This window comes from Lissotriton vulgaris, chromosome 5 (assembly GCF_964263255.1).
Source record: "Lissotriton vulgaris chromosome 5, aLisVul1.2, whole genome shotgun sequence".
Taxonomy (NCBI): Eukaryota; Metazoa; Chordata; class Amphibia; order Caudata; family Salamandridae; genus Lissotriton; species Lissotriton vulgaris.
The window spans coordinates 785,769,362-785,790,332 of record NC_141693.1 but is presented as its reverse complement, the minus strand read 5'-3'; the positions used below and the strand labels follow the sequence as shown (position 1 = coordinate 785,790,332).

Sequence of the window (20,971 nt, the reverse complement as noted above, 5' to 3'; positions counted from 1 at the left end):
CTGCAAGACTCCTCTGACACTCTTCAACACAAACAGCCCCACTGTCAACTCCAAGCAGTTTGTGTCAACTCTTCTCCAAAGCTGACCATATTCCACCTCTCTCCTGCTCTCCTAACCAAGCTCCCTAACCAGTCAGACTGGCATCTGGCTCTCATACAAAATCCAGCTGGTACCCAAAAATTGCTTGTCTATTCCAAGCTTCCAGATTGTGCCACCACCAAAACCGCTCCTATTTCACATTCTGATTCAACACCACATCATCGCCATAACATAAGCCCCTTCGTAATGCATTTGCCATCAGCCTCTGTAAAACCTGATGATGCAAAGGATCTGGAAAAATCGCATGAATTGATGAAGAAAACTGACTTATTATTCTAGTCGCATCCCTTCAAGTTAAACTCTGTTTCCTCAAAATATGCAATACCTCCTAATTTAACATTATCCTTACTGTATCTATCTGAAACCCCAGAAATCCAAATTCTGAAATGGGATCATGATGGATTTCTCTTCATTTTTTATAAACCGGAAAGACTCCAATAGGTTTCTCACCTTCCTTAATTACTCTACAAACTCTTCTACATCCTGGATTGTTTATTGTTGTGAAAGTTCTTTATGGGTGCTGCAGGAGTGGCAAATAAAATGTTGCTGCATAATGTTAACCTTCTTGTCTTTAATGAAATTCTGATTCACGGTAATCTGAGTATCACCATTCTCCTTCATGTATGCCTTTTCTCTTCAGTTCTCTACCTGGCTCAATTCATCCTTTGTCATGTGTTTCTTGCATGGCCCATTGTATTCTTCCCTATGTTAGCCTAGTTGTACATGTTGTATGCTGCATTTCTTTTGCACATGTTCCAACATAAACATGCTTGCTTTGGTGTCACATATTTTCACACAGAACCTGTACGTGTTTATCGCGTTCTGTTTTTTCCCTGGGATTTAGTCTGAAAACCATAGACAAGGTAAAAAAATAATGCTCCTTGTTATTCTCTCTGGTCAAACCTAGCCCCTCAACATAACATGAGAATACAGCTGCTGTTTGTGAGCACACATGCGTTCTCTTATAACCAAGGATGAGAGTTCTAAAAAACACACACTGAGCAAAGGTCCTGGGGCAAGATTACCGCGTCAGCTGAGATGTAGAACGTTTATCATGTATGCTAAGGTATGGGGTCCGCCACTTATGACAGAGACCATTTAGCTTCAGTAGGAAGGTGGGTGTTTAGGCTAATCTGTCTTACAACATGACAGGGTTTTGTATGGTGTATGGTTTTGTAACCACACTAGTGATCTTTTTGCAAAACATTTGCTTTCCTAGTGTGGTGGAAATACTGCATCTTAGAGCATGATAGTTTTAATAAGTATTCAAAACTTCCTCTCTGCCTCTTATTTATCTTGTTGTGGACAAGTACGAGTGAGAGGGCGAAAGGGTGTGTCCTGTTACTGATATCCCTGAGAGTTTCGAGGGTGTTGTGTTCTGGGGTCAGCTAGTCAGACTCAGGCTCATAGATACTGAGGGAGTATGGTATCTCAGTCTGTACATGTTGATGTTCTATGGTCCCAAGCATAGTTTTGTTCCTGCGCAGAATCCCAGCAACACCTTTACTGACTTTACTATCTTGCTAGTCTCTTTGTAAGGCTTTGATGTCTGACTGACTTCATTATTTTCACATTGCCAAGAGAGACTAGCGCTTTCATGAGCATCTGACCACCATTACTAATATACTGACTAGTGCTGTGTATGTGAAGCTTTGTAGTAAGCTGCAGTATTTTTATTCTTCTCCCAAACTTTAAATGCACTTTTTGACAAATCATATCAATGTTCTTGCTAGTTTTCTTTAAGAAGTACAGTTCATAAACTAGAAAATATGTTAGCATTAGTTGTCTTTCTCATGTTAATTTGCATAATGCTAACTAACATTATGTGCTTCGGCAATCTTAACCCTGTAGTTTTCATCCGGGCTTAATTTGTAAAATAAGCGCTGGCACCCAAAAACTTTTCTGAATCACTTGGTCAGTGATACAAATATTGGGGCTGCGGAATACAAAGGCAGCCTAATCTTGATTCCACCTTATGCCTCCTCTGTCCAGCACCAGACACTCCCTGCTCTTTTATCTCACTTTTTATGTTTTTTCTTTCCCCGTTATCCCTTTGTCACTGTTATTCTGTCTTTCTTATCCTCCTCCTTTCTTCTAAGTGTGTTTTTCCCTTTCTTTGGATCAAAGTGTGTTGTGAAAACATAATAGTGTCAGTCCTCAAATATGAGTGCCAATGGGCGTGACCTGCAACCAGCAGCCCAAATGAAGCACTAAGGTAAGAACCACTAGGCCCCTTTCTGATACTTTACACCCTGTTACTTTACTACGCAGGTAGGTGTTTTTTTTTTAATAGCATAAATATTATCTCAATAAAAAAAGAATGGTTGAGGAATGTGTAAGGGGAATGGAAGGGGAGATGTAAAGGAAGAAAATGTATTTGGGTTTAGGGGTGATGAGGTGCAGGGGTATTTTAGGGTTCAGTGGTGGTTAGATGTAAAAGGGATGGAGGTGTCTAGGTTTCATGGGTGAGTAGAGGAATAGCTGGGTCGAAGACACGTTTTGACCCCCTGTGCGGCAACCACTGCTGGGCGGCCCCGAACGGATACCTGTCTGTGTGAGGTGCCTCCTGCGAAAGCCGACAGGCCGGATGAAGTGTTTCACCACAAGTGGCGGGGAGTAGCGGCGGCGCCCCCAGGCAGTGGAAGTGTCCTCGTAGAAACCCCATGATGGCGTCCGGCCGTTCGAACCGGGGGACGACCCAGTCCAAACTGGAGAAATTTGTCTGCAGACGAAACAAAATGAAGATCGAACGGAGGCGGTGCCACCAGGTGGAACTGCAGAACCGTCAAATAAGGATCTTCTGGAGGCCATAACAGCGATACAAACCTCACTCGAAGTACGGATTGATACAGTGGCCACGGATGTGGCATTGATTCGAGAGAACATGAAGAAGATAACTGAGAGGGTTGGTACTTTCGAGAACACCACTAAGGAGTTGGTTGCGGATACCACCCTGCTCCAGAAGGAAATCAAAGACCACCGCTCCTCCCATGAGGCGATGGCCCTACAGCTGGACGATTACGAAGGGCACATGCGACGGAACAACGTTCGCATTTTTGGTGTACTGGAGCAGGCGGAGGGGCAGTCGGCGGATCTCTTTGTGGAAGAACTGGTCCTGAAACATCTCCAACCCAGGGGACTGTCCAAGTGCTTCATGATTGAAAGAGCCCATTGGGTGACAGGGGGACGGCCGGAGCATCTCCGAGACCTTTGCTGGCGAGGGTCTTCAACTTTCGATATCGTAATGTCATCCTACAGGCTGCAAGGGCGGCCCGCCACTTACCTTGAAGAACAGTAAGATCACGTTTTTCCCAGACTTCACGAGAAGAGTCCAGAAACAATGACTGAGTTTCTTGGTGGTGAAAAAGGCTCTTAGAGACCAAGAAATCAAGTATGCAATGATGTTCCCTGCCAAGCTTCGTGTGGAAGTGAATGGTAAATCCTGGTTTTTCACGTGTCCGGAAGAATCTTGGGAGGGGCTTGATGGATGGCGCACAGTTGAATGGAAAGGCAAGAAGGCATTCTATGCAGCGGAGGATAACACTGACTGGTGACAGTAGAGAAGATCCCCCCGCATTCTCCCACGGACTCTCAGGGACACGCTGGTGGGCGCTGAGGCGGTGGTTGGTAAGAATGTTTGAGTCTGATACAGGGGTTTTCTCTTTCCTGCAGCCTCATGGTCTCGGTGACATGACCTCCCGAAGATGCCTATCTACGTGGACTAAGAGGGGGAGACAAAGAGGTGAATGGCTGGTATCTGGTCATCAAGACTGTCTATTCTTGGGGTTGTGTGGTCCGTGATGCCTTTTGATATGTTTGTTTGGCAGCTCGGGCGGTCCGGGTTTGGGGCACCTCTGTTCTTATACTGTTACTGCTAAATTGGATGCAGTGGGATACACGGAGGAGATGGACCTGAACTTCTGTGTGGTGTAATACATTGGAGAGGGGTTCGGCCGGGGAGCGAGGAATTGCCTTGTAACAATGTGCTAACCGGGAGTGGGGTTTCCCGCGTTCCCTACAATTGTTTATGCGTGGGTGACAGGCACTCTGCATGTTGGGGGTGGGGGGCGCTTCTAGTCTCGCTGGGCAGATAAGCAGGGAGGTGGGGAAGTTTGGGGTCCTTGGGATACTTTTGAGTTTGCGTTTTCTGGGGACAGTTGTGGGCGGCAATGTCTTGAGCGAGCTGGATGGGTTCACGATACCGTTGAGTTTCAATGTGTGGGACGTTACATTTGGGGGTATTAGCAGGACAAAGTGATTGCCTAGACATGTACAGCTTGGTTGATTGTTGTGTTCGCGGGGTGACAGTGACAGTTCAGTACTATGAGATACTCATTGCTACTCTAGGGGTCGCACAAGTGGATGCGGGGAAGCACCTGGGATGCACCGGTGTCTCCATAACTACGATTTTATCGAACTTTGTGATAAATGACGAAGGGTCAGGGACTTAGGATCGCCACCTGGAATGTCAATGGGTTGGGGGACAAAATTATGAGGGGTATTGTGACGCAGTATATTCACCGGCATGGCCTTGACTTGATATTATTACAAGAAACCCACCTGATTGGTTACTCGTGTAAGGCCCTCGACAGAAAGGGATACCGTATGATTGTGCAGTCAGGCTTTACCACTGGCTCCAGGGGGGTGGGGGTCCTCCTTCGAAAGGTTGCCCATACGTGATACAAGACACTTGGATGGATCCACGGGGCAGATATGCGGCATGCACAGGTATGTGGAAGGGCAGAGTTCTAAACGTAGTTACTGTGTATGCTCCTCCAGGTCTGCAAAGGCTGGCATTGACGGATGTTAGGACTCTTTTGCTTAATCTTCCAGTTGGGTACCCTAGTCATGGGGGTGACTTCAACCTGACGATTGATGGTCAACTAGATAGATCCCCGCCTAGACAGGACCCACAACGAGGCTCCCAATTACCGGACTTTGTCGATGCCCTGGGGATGGTAGACATCTGGAGGTGGTCGCACCCTCACGACACACACTATACGTTTCACTCTAGGGTGCATGGCAGTCAATCCCGCATAGATTATTTGTTTACGCATGCACAACATATACATGATTTCTCTGACCCGGTATATTTGGTGTGGGGAGTGTCGGGTCACTCTCCAGTGCTGGTGACGCTTGGAGTACAACGCCTGCCTGCAGCCTGGTCCGATACGGATCCAACCTTGGGCGCTAAAAGTCCTGCATATTAAAGACACCCTGCGCAGGGACACCGAGTACTATTTTCAAGAAAATATTGGCTCAGTCCAGACGGCCATTACGCTTTGATGGGCCTACGTGGCACTAATCAAGTGGAGAGTGCTATAATTGATGGCTGGTCACAGGGTCGAGCATCGCCGACGGGTGTTAGAACTGGAGGCCGAGATCTTGCGCCTAGACTCTGATATTTCTTGGGCCCCGGACCCCGACGCTCAGCACAAACGTGACATTAAACAACAGGATTACAAACAACTGCTCCTATAAGACACTTATAGACGTGCTCTTGCCACCCGGCATCATATATATGAACAGGGGGAGCGCACTGGTAAGCTACTGGCATGGCTGGAACGGAAGGGAGCAATCTGCGCGATGGGTTCGGGCCATGCGGGGATCCAAGAGTGGTCTCATTACGGACCCTCGGGGCATCGCTGAGGCTTACGCGAGCCACTATACGGCAGTATATGGTTGCCCACAAGATTCCCAAGCTCAGTATGCGGCAGACCTCCTGGCCACTATTAGGGTGACGGGCCTCTCTGAGCACGATAGTGAGACATTGGAAACAGATTTGTCAGTGGGGGAAATACGGAAGGCAATACAGGATATACGGGGAGGTAAGGCGATGGGCCCAAATGGTCTTCCGATCGAACTATTTAAACCCATGGCTTCCAAACTAGCACCACATCTACTGAGCCTATACAATGAAAGTTAAGAGAATGCTCTCCTCCTGACTGATATCCGCGAGGCCACCATTGTGGTCAACCACAAACCCGGTAAGCCGGTAGATGAGTGTGCCTCATATAGGCCCATTTCCTTGATTACAGCAGAAGCCAAGATTTTAGCCAAACTTTTGGCGAACCGCCTACTCCCCTATCTCACTGACCTGATCCATCCGGATCAGTCAGGATTTATGCCAGGGCGGAATACTGCACGCAATCTATGGCGTGTGCATGGGGCAGAGGGCCTGGTACACACATTGGAAGAAGAAGCGATTCTTTTGGCTTTGAACGCTAAAATGGCGTTTGACACTATAGCATGGGATTACTTGTTCCCAGCTCTTGGCAGTTTCGGATTTGGGCCCAAATTCACGTGATGGGTTAAACTGCTTTACACACAAACCCTGGCCCATGTATCGGTAAACAATCATCGCTCCACTCCGTTCCACCTGTGTTGTGGCACAAGGCAAGGTTGCCCGCTATCGCCACTCCTTTTTGCTATGGTGCTAGAGCCCCTGGCAGTTTGGATAAGGGACGACCCGGGTATTAGAGGCATTCAGTGGACAAATGACCATGAAGAGCGATATAGTTGTACGCTGACGATGTTTTACTTTATCTCGCTTCGCCAGCGCGCTCCCTGCACCGTGTGCTCCACATGTTTCACATATTCGGTGCGCACTCTCTCTACCAAATTAACTGGTCTAAATCCCAGATGTATCCCCTTTGGGGAGAGCCACCACGGAGTCCAAGGGGTTACGATATTCCGGTGGCTTCACAGGACTTCCGTTATCTAGGGATCTTTATCACTATCGACCCCACACTTTTCTTTGACAGGAACCTGCTCGAACCGCTACAGAGGTTTAGTTCAGCTGTCAAACATTGGAAAACGCTTCCCCTTACCTTGCTAGGACGCGCATCCTTATTTAAAATGCTTGCTCTACCACGGTTCCTGTATGCGTTGCAGAACACGCCCTACCGGATTCCTATTTCTCGCAGATTGATTCCACGATACGAGACTTATTGTGGGACAACAGGCCTCCCTGCATTGCCATGGCCAAGCTTACTATGGTATGGTACGACGGAGGGATAGGTCTACCGGATGTGCGCCTCTACTATCAGGCCTCACAACTGACGGCCATCAACCAATGGTTCTTCGGGCGCCATGATGACCCCAGTTATCGCACTGACCACTGGCTATTGGGGAAAGGGGGCTTCAATAGAGCACTGTATACGAACCACAGGAAATTGTGTCTGACCGGTCCTATGGCGTGTACGGTAGAGGTGTGGCATGGAGCGCAGGGGAGTATGGGATGGCAGGGCCGCCTTACAAAAGCTACTCTCCTATGGGAACCGGATATTCTGGGTCGACTCAGTACCTGTGCTGGCTTTGATAAGTGTGACATGACAGGGATCTCCACGGTGGCCTTTTATGGGTTACGGGCAAGAAGGCAATGTTCGCCGACCTTCAAACTAAATAATACCAGTTAGCGCAGACAGATAGATTTCGCTACCTTCAGATCAGTCACTCAGACCCTTCCCAGAGATACTCCCTTCCCAGACTACTCTCCCTGGAAGACAGGCTCTTGTTGGATCCTATGCCCCGCAAGGCCATCTCCCTCACATACAAAAAATTGATAACAGAGCCGATCCCATGGTCAAACTGCGGGCATCCTGGGAGGCTGAGCTGGGGAATCTACCCGATGAGGACTGGCTGGAGCCGCTGTCCTTGCCCCGGGATGTGGCCATCCCGATGCAGCTTTGTCTGGTGCAGCTTAAAATTCTTCACCGGGTATATTTTGATGCCACACTCCTACACAGACTAGGCAGACGATCTGATGATCGCTGCCTCCGACATTGTAACCAGAAAGGCACGTTCCTGCATATTATATGGGAATGCCCACATATGCAACGCTACTGGATGGAGGTCACCAGACAGTTAACTGGGACCTGTGACAAACCTATCCTCCCGACCCCTTCACTTTCTCCGACCCCTTCACTTTGTCTCCTCAATATTTGGGAAGCAACGGACCTTACACAAGCCGAACAGTTGTGGGCCACGGTGGCGTAGAGTATAGCGAAACGAAACATTGCTCAGAAATGGGGTGTGGACATTGTACCGCTACTAAGGGATTGGGCTGTAGATATGGACCACGCCATGATTGCCGAAAAACAGTCTATAAAGGAAGGGGGTGCCCATGTGAATGGGATCACAAGTGGGGGCGCTGGAACAAATATAGAGGGGAGATATGTGTCTCGCTGACAATAGAACTAAGGAGAGAAACACTCCGGAGACTAGGAGGGAAGATGGATGAGATATTGACACAAGCTCAGGGTGATTAGAGATAGATGGGTATGGCCGCCGTTTCCTGACCCGAGAACATGTGAGCAGCCACCAGTAGTTTATTCTGTCATTATTGGAATATGCTGTCTTGTATCAATGTCGGATTGACAATGAGTGTATAATATTATCTATTGACCACCTGTATACAAGCTGCTAAAGCCATGTCCTTGCTGCTGCTTTTGTTTCAATAAAAAATGTTTAAAACAAAAAAGGAAACCAAGTGACTGTGTACTTCTCAGGGTACTAAAATTGTTTAGTTATGAAAATAAATATGCAGCTTCGAACCTTGGAGGTGCTCCATCACAAAATTAGGAAGAATGAGATTTTAAGATAAGCCCTCACTCCTGCTGAAAGTCAGGCTGCAGATGTGAACAACGTAATCAAACAATTTCACTCAGATCAGGAATAAAGCACACTCTTTGCTTGTGCTGCTGTGGGCAGGTAATGCGCTCATTGGTTCTGAAGGCAAAGTGTGCAATAAACTGCCATGGTGCAGGAAAGGAACAATTATCATTGTGCAGAATACCAGTCTCGGTCTACATTCAAGTGATAAAAAAATCTATAGGACAAATTCTTGCTTTGAAACTATGTCTCTAGAAGCATACATCTTAAAGGAGGAATGCGACATAGCAGGCTTTGGATAGATGCTTCTCCTGCTCTGACCCTAATTAAATGATGCCTCAGTCCTGCTCTGGAAATATAATTACCTCACTACAATGCATCTTGGGTGTTTTCGTTTCTGGCTCTTGTCCATGGCATTGGAAAGATTCAAAATGTAGATTCTTATTCCAAATCTCAAAATACACCTGACAATGCATTTAGGAGATATTGTGTAATCTGCAATGTATTCAGCACCGTAAAGGTATGAAAAAGTAAATTTCTGGTAGTCCAGAACATGTGATGTGCTGTGAGCTATCACACCAGTGACAAAGAAGTAGTGTTAGGAGCAATTACCTTGATTTGGAAGTGATGGATTGCAAAGCCATGTTGTCACTAGCTGGCCTTAGTAATAACTACTTTAAAGAAGTCATGCAATCTTTGTAGTGTTCAAGTGGTGTTCAGTATACTTCCTTCCCTATCACTTTATTATGAAACAACCTCTTATCATTTAATATGTTACTTTTTAATAAATCTACACAGCACAATAGCAAGATCAACCATTACCGCTCAATGTATGTTCTAGAAAGATATCGACTTTAACTCTTTACCCTTCATGTCTTACAGGTGGCTGATGAGCGGTTTTGCCCAGATGTCCTCAGCACTATGAAGGAGATGAATGTTGCCAACTTCCGCAGGGTACCCAAGATGCCACTCTATGGGGTGGCACAACCAAACTCCAAGGTATTACAAACATGATGTTCTTCACTGTTGAATTAGTATTTACGCAATCAAACTCAGCACATAGTGTTTTTTGTGAGAGATGGGAAATTACAGGAATTGCAACCTGATTGCAAACGTAGTTGGAGAAGTACAATATTTTCTTTAATTCAGCTGCATTTTCTGTTGTGTTCTCCTCTCCGGTCAAGGTCTTTGTTAGGAGCAGCTAACCACTGACTTCCTTTGGATGCTCTCTCCTCACCTCCCTCAAAACATGAATTGAAGAGCAAATCTTAGAATCTTTTATGTTTACTTCTCTGCACCCAGTATCTGTAAATATCACCACTTTCATCTATTACACATGCTTGCAGTCCAAATGTCATTGATAGTTTGCATAACATCTGAACAATGTTGCAGGAGCTCCTCTTCATATATTCTCCAAAGTCCTTCATGACTCTGCTGATGGCACATCTAGGATTTCCGATGAATCTATTGCTAGTTGCTCATGTGGATGGAAACTAGGGCGTTGAAAGCGGATAAGTGGGAAATTATTATTCCTCCTGCTTTGGTGTAAATATATAAATGTTACTGTAAATTTTACTATCCTTAGTCACATGTATATCTTCGCCAATTACAACCACAAAACAGGTGCAACTAATACACACAAGAGATACTTGTCTTAGCTAAGATAAATACCTCACCGTTGTTGATCAATGTACCATTATCACTGCTTTGAAATGCGTTTCTCATTTAATTATTGCTTTTGCATAATCAATACATTCCATTACTTGCATTCATTTTTCCAAGGGCTGCAACCATTGCCAGATGGGCCAACCTGGGTACAAAAATAAAATCTCACTTTTGTCTATTATTATTTAAGTGCTTCCCTGAACCCCTGTCGTCACCTTCTTATGCCCAACACAATCCCTTTGTGGCAGTTAAGCCAAATGCCTCTCCTCTTTTTTTGTTGCTAATTCCGAATTCTTAAATACTAACATAGGAAGACACAGGGCAATTTACCACATAGTACTCTACATTCACAAAGACCTGACCACTCTTGGTTTCTGGCAAATGTATTGGTCCTAAGAGGCCAATCCACAGACTTATTCTAAATCAAAAGGGTAAGTCACAATTGTCATTTTACCCTTTAATGTATAAGAGAGTCTGCTATAGATACAAAGGCCTGTGTCCCAGTTACATTCCTTATTCTTAGGTTTCCATGGGTTGTTGCTTTTTCATTCCTCCACTTTCACCTTAGGTTGTATCTGCTTCTCCACGTTCTCTAACTTTAAAGTCAGACAGCCTTGCTCTCAGTCTGATGTTCAGTGCTAGATACGTTTTACAGCTTTGTTTCATTCTTTCAGTTTTTCTCCATCTCTTGATATATTAAGCTTCTTCCTGTCTCAAAACCTCCACAGTCCATAGACCAGTGGAGGAGATTATTGCATTGCGTTGGTGGTAAGAATACACCCGTTGTTGTGTTCAAATTGTAGAACATCACCAGCACACTTGCAGTTGCTTGTTTTGGTGAACAAACACACAAGGAGAACCCTGGAGAGAGCTGGTTACTCCAGCTGTCTTTGGGGAATGTACCTGTAAAAAAATGACCAGTGCTCCTCGAACAAATGGAACACACATAATAGTTATAAAATCCATTACAGTACAGGGTCAATTAATGAGAACCCATTCACTAGCTGCTGAAACTGTGTCCTTTCCTAATCCTGGCATGATCCGACCTGTGGTCGTTGCCAGTTTCTTTTTCACATGCTGAACTATCTTTTGCCTCAAAATGGGATTGCTTTCCACACAGACTTCATTTAGAGGTCAGTCTTTTACTAGCTTCTCTTCAATTAAGGAGAAAAAATGGAGTGATGCATGTGATGGAACGAGGGCTACACAGGTAACTCCAAACTTTCTCCCACAGGTGCTTTCTCACACTCAGTCTTGAAGCAGTAGCAGTTTGGTTTCCTTCAAAAATTTCAAAAATCTGGTTTGTTTTACTAACCCATTAGCAGCAGGACAGATTGATGTCTTTTCTTCTTTATTACCATAAAACTTTAAGAAACTAACAATTTCATCAGATATAAATTGTGTACCCGTGTAAAAAACATGGACTTTTGCCACAACGTCCTTAGAAAAAGCATCCTGTAAAAATTCAATTTGCATTATCAGTGATTGGAGTTTCCACAAAAGACACCCATTTAGAAAGACAATCCATAAGAACAATCAGGCAGCTTATGTTTGGTTACAACACTGCATACAAATCCATAAAATCAATTGCTAGTTTGTGCAATGCTCACTGGGAAGAGAATCAAGTTTAACCTGATCCTTTGTCCCCTTTCAATGTTTGTCAGATGACAAGCATTATTGGCATCTTTCCAAAAATTCCTCAACATGAGCATCAAGGGATGGCCACCAATAATATAACATCAGCACATTTAAGTGGGTTTCTTTCCTGAGAGCCTACTATTGGTGATTTGTTTTATTTAATTTCTTCAATTTGCAGGTGATAATAATTACACTATTTTTGTCTGAAAGTTCAGGTGCCACCGGCGGTTGAAAGGACCCTAATGATTTGTGCAGATATTTAGTGCTAAGCCAACTATCCTCTAAAATAAAATGCTTAACCTCTTTCAACTGTAAGTCTTTCTCTCACTTTCCTCTCATGTCTGCTCACATGAACAACACCACATACTCTTGGTCTTCCAACTCAGTCTGTTCATCATCAGTTAAACGTACATGTGATAGAAGTCTGCCTGAATGTTCTTGCCACATGAATATATTGAACATCCAAGCAAAATTCATGAAGTCTGGAAATCAGTCCAACCAACCTGGGTGAAGCTTTTCTAGTGCCATTTTCATTCATCAAATAGAATAAGGGTGTATGCTCAGTAATTAGGTCAAATGTATTCCCCAAAGGTATGCTCTGAACCTTTCCACATCACTTGTACTGTAGTGTAACTCTGGCCCTTCGAAAGTGTATGAAATGAATTCCATAGTTTCCTCTTTATTGTTATGCCACTGTCCTAACACCCCCCCCCCCGCAGCCCAATTGAGCTTCCATCAATGGTGTCAGTTAATGTTGCAGTGTATTTTTGTATTTATTTATTAGCTGAACAATTAATTAAAATCATTACAGTAAAAAGAGAAAGAGATAAAAGACGCAATGAAAGTGGTGGAGCTTCAGATGGAATTTGATTGATATGCCTGCCACCCCCTCCCCCACCCCGGGACCCACACATTCAGCCTTTGGCCTATGGTCATTGTCATTATCACATGTCCTTGCTCAGGTTTCTGGGGCCCCCCTATGCACCATGGGAATTGTCTACAGTCTCACTGTCTGTAAGCCGTTCTCCTTGGCCTTAAGGTAAAATCCATAATATGGTACAGTCTCAATAAAACAGGTAAAGGGGTGCAATATCTCAGGGATTGATAGGCGCCAGACTGCTTTCTCCTCCTGACTTTACCTTGCTCGTCTTCATGGTTTGGTTGTGTTCATTAGCAGACTTTAGAGTGATAATATTGTGTGTGAATTTCCCCAGTCTTTCTAGGGTCATCATGGCTGTTATGGAGAAGCACAAGGCTGATGCTTCACTGCATGTCTTCGTTCCCTTGGTGATACAAATGGGGCAAAGCAGTCACCGACGTTCATTTATGAGGTCCGGGCAGCAGCATAGGAGATGTAACCAAGATTCCCTCATATAGAGACACAGTCTGCACTTTATGGATTCCCCCCAGCAAGCTCATGCATCGCCCCCCACCGCTCCGATTCGCCCGTCGCCCCCCACCCAGCTGCTCCTCCCTCCCACCTACCCCTCGTATGGTGGCCGGTACGCAGCAGTGAGAGCGACCCTGGACCCTGTCTCAAGCAGGTCGCCCATCACGCCACGTAGCTCCACCTGACTGCGCCCGTGTAACCCCCCGCTCCTGGCAAGTTCAAGGCCCGCCTGATAGGCCTGGTCCGCCCGTATTTTCGCCAGTATCTGTGCCTTTTCTCTAATTGTGCCAGTGCTCTGCTTCTACTGATTTTGTGCTTCTGCCCTGTTTTTTGTCACTTTTGTCTTTTGCTGTGCCCCCTGCTGTGCCTTTCTCCTTCCCCGCGCCCCCTCACTGGTCACGCTTCCCGCCCCTGCATCCCCTACGGCCGCCCCCCTCCGCTCCCATTCGCCCGTCGCCCCCACCCAGCTGCTCCTCCGGCTCTTATGGCGGCTGCTACGTGGGCGCGCTGCTGGTGCGCTGAAGGCGTGCCTAAGGCAAGCCCGTCTGCGCCCGTCGGCGCCTGGACCGCGCCTAGCACCAGAACCCCTGGACCCCGAAGACACCACAACACCCGACTGCACTGCGACACCTGCACCCTACAAGCACTCAACCCCGGACGAGAACACACCTGCTACCGGGCTACCCCGAAGCGCACCCAAGGGCCCTTCCCCCCCAGAACTGCAGCTTCTCCAGCATCCGACCCACGAAACCACCAACCAACGAACCCAACCACCTGAGATGAACTCTCCTCAACACTCGCTCCGCCCGCAAACACGCCATCGAAATCTGAGACCTCTTCGACTCAACAGCCCCAGACATCTCGTTCCTGACGGAAACCTGGCTGAACCCCGCCTCAGCACCCGATATCGCCATAGACATCACAGAAGGCGACAAGATCGCCCGCAGAGACCGCACCAACGGAACAGGAGGTGGAATTGCCATCGTCCACAAGAACACCCTCAGCGTCTCGACCAGCACCGACGACACCCTCAGCACCGCCGAACACCTGCACGTCCAGATTCACACCGACCCCAACACCACCCTCAGAGGAACCCTTATCTACAGACCCCCTGGACCCAGACCACAATTCAGCGAATCCATCGCCGACCTCATCAGCATCCACGTCCTCGCCTCCACACACTACATCCTCCTCGGGGACCTGAACTTCCATCTCAAGAACAACAACAACATCAACTCCACCACCCTGATCGAAAACCTTGCCAACCTCCGACTCAGACAGCTCGTAACAACACCCACCCACGCCGCCGGCCAAATGCTAGACCCCATCTTCTCCGCAAGCCCCCACGTCTTCTTCAACCACACCACCGAACCCCACTGGACCGACCACCGCTGTGTCCATTTCACCTTCAGTAAGCCCACCATGCACCACCGCACCCAACAGATGCCCTGTCGCTGCTGGGGCAAAATCACCGAAGAACAGCTAGCTACCACCCTCGCCCAGAGCTCACCAGACGACTCCACCGAACCCGACACCGCCGCCCTCAACAGTGGATCGAAGACTGCACCAACACTCTCGCCCCTCCTCAAGACACCCACCAACAGCCACACCAAGAATAATGCCACCTGGTTCACTGAAGACCTCCTGGCCTCCAAGCATGCATGCATGGGGAAGAACTGGCTCTGCGACCGATCACCAGACAACTACACGGCCCTCAAGAACGCCACCGGCAGACATCACCAACTCATCAGAACCGCCAAATGGACCGCATTCAAGGACCGCCTGGACAACAGTGCACACAACAGCAAGGAGCTCTTCAGCATCGTGAAGGAACACTCCACCCCCAGCTCCAACACCAACGACGTCCCCACTTCACAGGACCTGTGCGACTCACTGGCCACCGACTTCCACCGCAAGAACGCATACATCCACGACAGCTTCAACGCCACGACTGACCCGCCAACTACCGAGACCTCCACCCCGCGTCCACCAGCCACCTGATTGTATGGTCCAACATCAACGACAATGACGCCATCAAAATCATGAACACGGTCCACTCTGGATCCATGTCTGACCCATGCCCACACCACGTCTTCAACAAAGCCAGCACAATCATCGCCCCCCATCTCTGGAAAGCCATCAACATCTCCTTCGAGACAGCAACATTCCCGGAGAGCTGGAAGCACACTGAGATCAACGCCTTCCTCAAAAAGTCCAAGGCAGACCCCAAGGACCTCAAGAACTTCCGTCCCATCTCCCTGCTCCCGGCGAAAGTCATCGAGAAAATCATCAACAAACAACTGACCCGCTACCTCGAGGACAACAGCATCCTGGACCCATTCCAGTCTGGATTCCGCAGCAACCACAGCACCGAAACCGCCCTCATCGCCCTCATCGCCGCCACCGACGACATCAGGACCCTGCTCGACAACGAAGAAACAGCAGCCCTCATCCTCCTGGACCTGTCAGCTGCCTTCGACACAGTCTGCCACCGCACACTACGAACACGCCTACCCAAAGCTGGACTGGACAACATCCTTCCTCTCCGGCAGAACTCAGAGCATCCTCCTCCCACCCTTCCGCTCCTCCGCCACCAAGATCATATGCGGCGTACCCCAGTGCTCTTCCCTCAGCCCAACACTGTTCAACATCTACATGGCACCCCTCGCCCACGTCACCCAACAGCACAACCTCAACATCATCTCCTATGCCGACTACACTCAGCTGATCATCTCCCTTACTAGACCCCTACACCGCCAAAACCAAACTCCACGAAGGAATGCAGGCCGTCGCCGAATGGATGAGGAACAGCTGACTGAAGCTGAACTCGGACAAGATGGAGGTCCTCATCCTCGGCTCCACCCCTTCAGCCTGGGATGACTCCTGATGGCCGACTTCACCGGAAACAGCCCGACACCCACTGACCACGCAGGCAACCTAGGGGTCATGCTCGATTCCACCCTCTCCATGACTAAACAGGTCAAGGCCGTCTCCTCATCCTGCTTCAACATCCTACGAATGCTATGCAGGATCTTCAAGTGGATCCCCACCGAAACGAGAAGAACCGTCCCTCATGCCCTGGTCTCCAGCATGCTGGACTACAGAAACGCCCTCTACGCAGGAACATCAACCAAGCTCCTTAGCCGGCTGCAACCCATCCAGAACGGCTCAGCGTGACTGACCCTAGACATGCCCCGACGCAACCACATCACACCCCACCTGAGAGACCTACACTGGCTCCCCGTCAACAAGAGGATAACCTTCAAGCTCCTCATACACGCACATAAAGCCCTCCACGATGCCGGCCCGGCGTACCTCAACAGACGACTGAGCTTCTACACCTCTACCCGCAAGCTCCGCTCCGCCGGTCTCGCCCTCGCCACCGTCCCCCGCATCAGAAGTACGACCGCTGGCGGCAGATCCTTCTCCCACCTCACCGCCAAGACCTGGAACACCCTCCCCACCAACCTACGGCAGACCCAGGATCTCACGGGTATGTAGCGCGCTTAACAAATTGTCATGATTGATTGATTATACTGAGGGCTGACCATTCATCAGAGGTACTTTGTGTTTAAGGCATGTGTGGCTGTAGAGAGACGTGCTGTGCATACGCCTGCAATCTACTGTTAGGTTCAGATGTGTGCAAGTTGTTTTTCTACAAAGAATTCTTCTTAAGTCACAGGGTAGTTTGACTCCACCTATTGCTTGCAATGTGCATGGTCATCGGCTCCATTGTTACATTGTTTTTTTTTCGCCATCGGGTTCAGGTGATTGCAGTAGTCATGTTCGATTCTCTTGTGCCCTATTTCTCAGTTGGTTATGTTTATGAACGCATTTGTCCCTTTCTCTCCTATTCGGTCGATGCTTCGAGTTACCATTCGGGACAGTACACTGGTCGACTCAGGACCCCGTTGGAGCCTTGCTTTCCTTCCGTGTGGTCCGCTCTCATCATGCCCTGCCTATGATGGAACAGACGCCCTTTCGATACTGTCCTCGGTGTCGTGTGACTTACCCCTGGGCCAGTCTCCACCAGGTCTGCAATGTCTTCCTCTCACCCGAGCAAGACAAGGCCTCTTGCGAGGGTTGGTCCTTTCAGTCGAATATGACCCTTCGAGACTACCGTGGCCATTTACTCAATATGCAGAGCAGGAGCAGGGAAGATAATTCAGACCTCTTCAGCACCTAGGACCTTGAGAGGGAACATCATCCTGATGCTGACAAGGAGTCCATCTTGCCCAAGACTTCCCTCCACCTTAACAGGTCAAGAGTACAGCTTCCCATCCCCTTGAGGCAACTCTGAGCTTCCATCCCACAAGGGGCATTCAGCTGCTCTGGATCCAAGAAGCAGGCAATGGTCGGCACCGTCAGTCAACTTTGGACACCACGCCCAGCTTCGGCTCAGTGCTGAAGAAAATCTTAGAACTGATGACATCGGCACTGCCTGATCCCGGCTCAGCATCAACCCAATTGTTGGATCGGAAACCGTTGGCCTCGAAGCACAAGTTTACACCGGCGCCGAAACACTCACGTCCGGCCGGAAGACCAGCCCATGAACCAGTTGATCCAGCCCACCAGAAGTTGCAGAAGCAGCTCGGTGCCTGATAGAAACAAATTGTCATCCACCCCTGAACTGTAAACTTACTAACACAGCCTCAGTTGCCGAATCCTCTTTCATCTAAGAGACAGCTCATCTTTGAAGAAGCTCTGAAGCCCTGCCTATTCTAAAGCAGTGAAAGAAGCAGGTTAAAGCTACCTGTCCTCTTCTGGACACCAGACTGCCTCCACCCACTTACACTTCACTCAGACCCCCACCAACACCTTCTCCTCCTTCACCTTCCCCCCTTCTTTCTTTGCCTGACCCACTATCTTACACTCCAGAGGGGTCACCACATTCTGACATGGGTGGACACGCTGGGAGGGGGGGCACTTATAACGTACCCTCACAGGGAGACTCTTAGGACTCCTATGATGTATATCTGCCTGTGCCTCTACCCTGCCCAACCTTCCTGGCCAGATGACACCTCCTCTTCCCACGAGGTTCTGCATAGAGCTGCAGCTTACCACTATGTGGAGATGCATAAGGAGCTTGTTGAGGAAGATCTCCTCTTTGAGACTCTCTTCTGCACATCGCTCCATGCAGTATCTGCCTATGCTGTAGGGGTTGCTGAAGCCAGCCCTTGATATTTTCAAGGAGCCCTCAAAGCCCACGTTATTACCTCATGGGTTGATAAAAAATACAAAGCCTCCACTCAGTAGAGGCCAACTCCCACCGGATTCCTGGTGGTTCATGCTGCTCATAAGAGGGTGAATGCTTAGGGCACTAGTGATGCTCCTCCTCTGGCCAAAGAGAGTAAAAGGATAGCTGAAGCTGGTAAATGAGTCACGGTACAGTCCACCAACCACTTCTGCATTGCTAATTCAATTGTTTTGCTCTCCAGATATGATTGGGCCCGCTGGGATGAAATGAAGAGCTCCTCCAACACCTCCATGAAGATCACTGTGAGTTGGTCATAGAAGGCAAATTGATTTCTTTCACAACCATCAGGTGCACCCTAGATGCTGCTGACACTGCCTCTCAGGAGATTAACTCTAGTCTCCTCCTCTGCAGGCATGTCTGGCTACATGTCTCCGGCTTTAAGCCAGATGTTCTCTTGCATCTCCTCAACCTGCCCTTCCATGGGGTGCATCTCTTTGGGCCTCAGGTTGATGAGATGTTGGAGGAAAAAAAAAATGGACATGGTAAAAGCCATTGTAGTCTTCCTCTCTGGGGTCTTTTTGCCACTTCGCATATTGCTCCAATACAACGTCCCATGAAGCCTCTGCATGTTTGCAAAGCCAGTCTGCCCAACCAACTGCCACCGGGAGCTACTCCATGGGTGCCTATCGCGGAAGTAGTGCCGAAGGTAGAGGCAATGGCAGCTCCCCCAAGGGAGCAACCCCAGCCAAGGAATGACTTGCCACTCCTTCCTCCAGATCACAAACACCTGTAGGGAGACAGCTGCAGGTGTTTTCCCTGCTTGGCAGCATGTCACCTCAGACCAGTGGGTTTTAGATATCATCCAACAAGGTTTTTTTCTTATTGTTTTATTCAGACATATCAGTGTTAGATACATTTGGCAGAATCAAACTATGTAGTTCCACTACAGGTTTACAGCTTTATATAAAACAGTAGTCGACCGGTTCAAACAATGCTCTGTTACATCCCATAGAGTGGTTGCACTACAAGTGTCATGTGCTTTAACTTCGACTGAAACAAGTACATTATTACAATGTTTTGGGATAATCTTGAAGACCTTATAAACCTTGTCCGGCATTACATTATCACATACAAGAAACAACAATATCTTTTGGCATAGGAGTGTGACAAATTTAGATGGACAGCACCTACAAAGGTTGCGTGCATATGGAGGTGTGTAACAGGGCGACGAATGGGATTACGTTAGTGATTGTGTCTGTGGCTGACGCAGGAGCTTCTGGCATTACCATGTCTTTCTCCCTTAACCTGGTCATGAATGGCTCCCAAATATCTTTTGGGCAGGATGCCATATCATCCAAAAAGGGTACTGTTTAAAGCTCACCTCTACACTGCCCAAAATACCACCCCCCGAAATCTCATCTCCCCCAGAACCTCAACTTCTGCTTCAGGAAGAAGTCCAAGCACTCCTCCTCAGGGGGGGGGGGTGCAGAGAGCATGGGCAACAACACTTACAGGTTCAAGAGTGTTTTCCCCCTACTTCCTCATTCCAAAAAAGGACATTTCCCTCAGGCACATTCTGGACCTCGGACCCCTAAATGAGTATATCCTATTAGTACACTTCCACATGGTCATCCTTCAGGATGTCATACCTCTGTTACAGCAAGGCGTCTTCATGGCGGCACTCAACCTCAAAGACGCCTCCTGCCACATTCCGATTCATCCGGCGCATTGGTGTTAGCTCTGGTTTGTGGTAAGAGGTCAGCATTATCAGTTCAACGTGCAGCCCTTCGGGGTCACCACCGCACCATGAGTTTTTACAAAATCCTTGCAGTAGTAGCAGGGCACCTGAAAAAACAGGGCAGCCATGTATTCACCTACCTGGACAATTGGCTGATAAAGATCTCAATACAACAAAATTGCTGTGCACACACCCGAGCCATAATAGACCTACTGCACAAACTAGGCTTAATCATCAAAGCTGTAAAATCTCATCTCCAACACTTTCAAATTCAACCCTATCTGGGAGCCATCCTCAACGCAGAGGCTGACTAGCCATATTCTAATTCACTAAGACTCCAGTCTTTGCAAGCGTTGCTGCCTCTTTCTCAGCCAAATCAACGGGTCACAGTAAGGGCATTCATGTACCTGCTAGGCATGATGGCTTTTCGCAGTGACAAGATTGCACATTTGTCCAATGCAGGAATGCTTAGCGTGTCAGTAGTCCCAAAAGGAGGGTCATTGGGTAGATCTCGATTCGATCAGCCCTTGCATTCATCACTCTCTGCAGTGGTGGAACACCAACAACTTATTGAGAGGCGGCCTATTCTTGACCCAGTTCTGCAGATTACCGTTCCCAACAGATGCACCGC

The 20,971-nt window shown here is 48.0% G+C and overlaps 1 protein-coding gene across 2 annotated transcripts in view; it reads left to right on the top strand.

Annotated features, from left to right (window-relative positions):
* The window catches only part of PALD1 (phosphatase domain containing paladin 1), a 1,202,673-nt gene that overhangs the window by 762,811 nt on the left and 418,891 nt on the right, over positions 1-20,971 (top strand). For both annotated transcript variants that reach the window (XM_086922256.1, XM_086922257.1), the window contains exon 13: positions 9,595-9,711. In XM_086922256.1, coding sequence (XP_086778382.1) covers positions 9,595-9,711 — 117 coding nt within the window. The remainder of the gene's footprint in view (positions 1-9,594; positions 9,712-20,971) is intronic.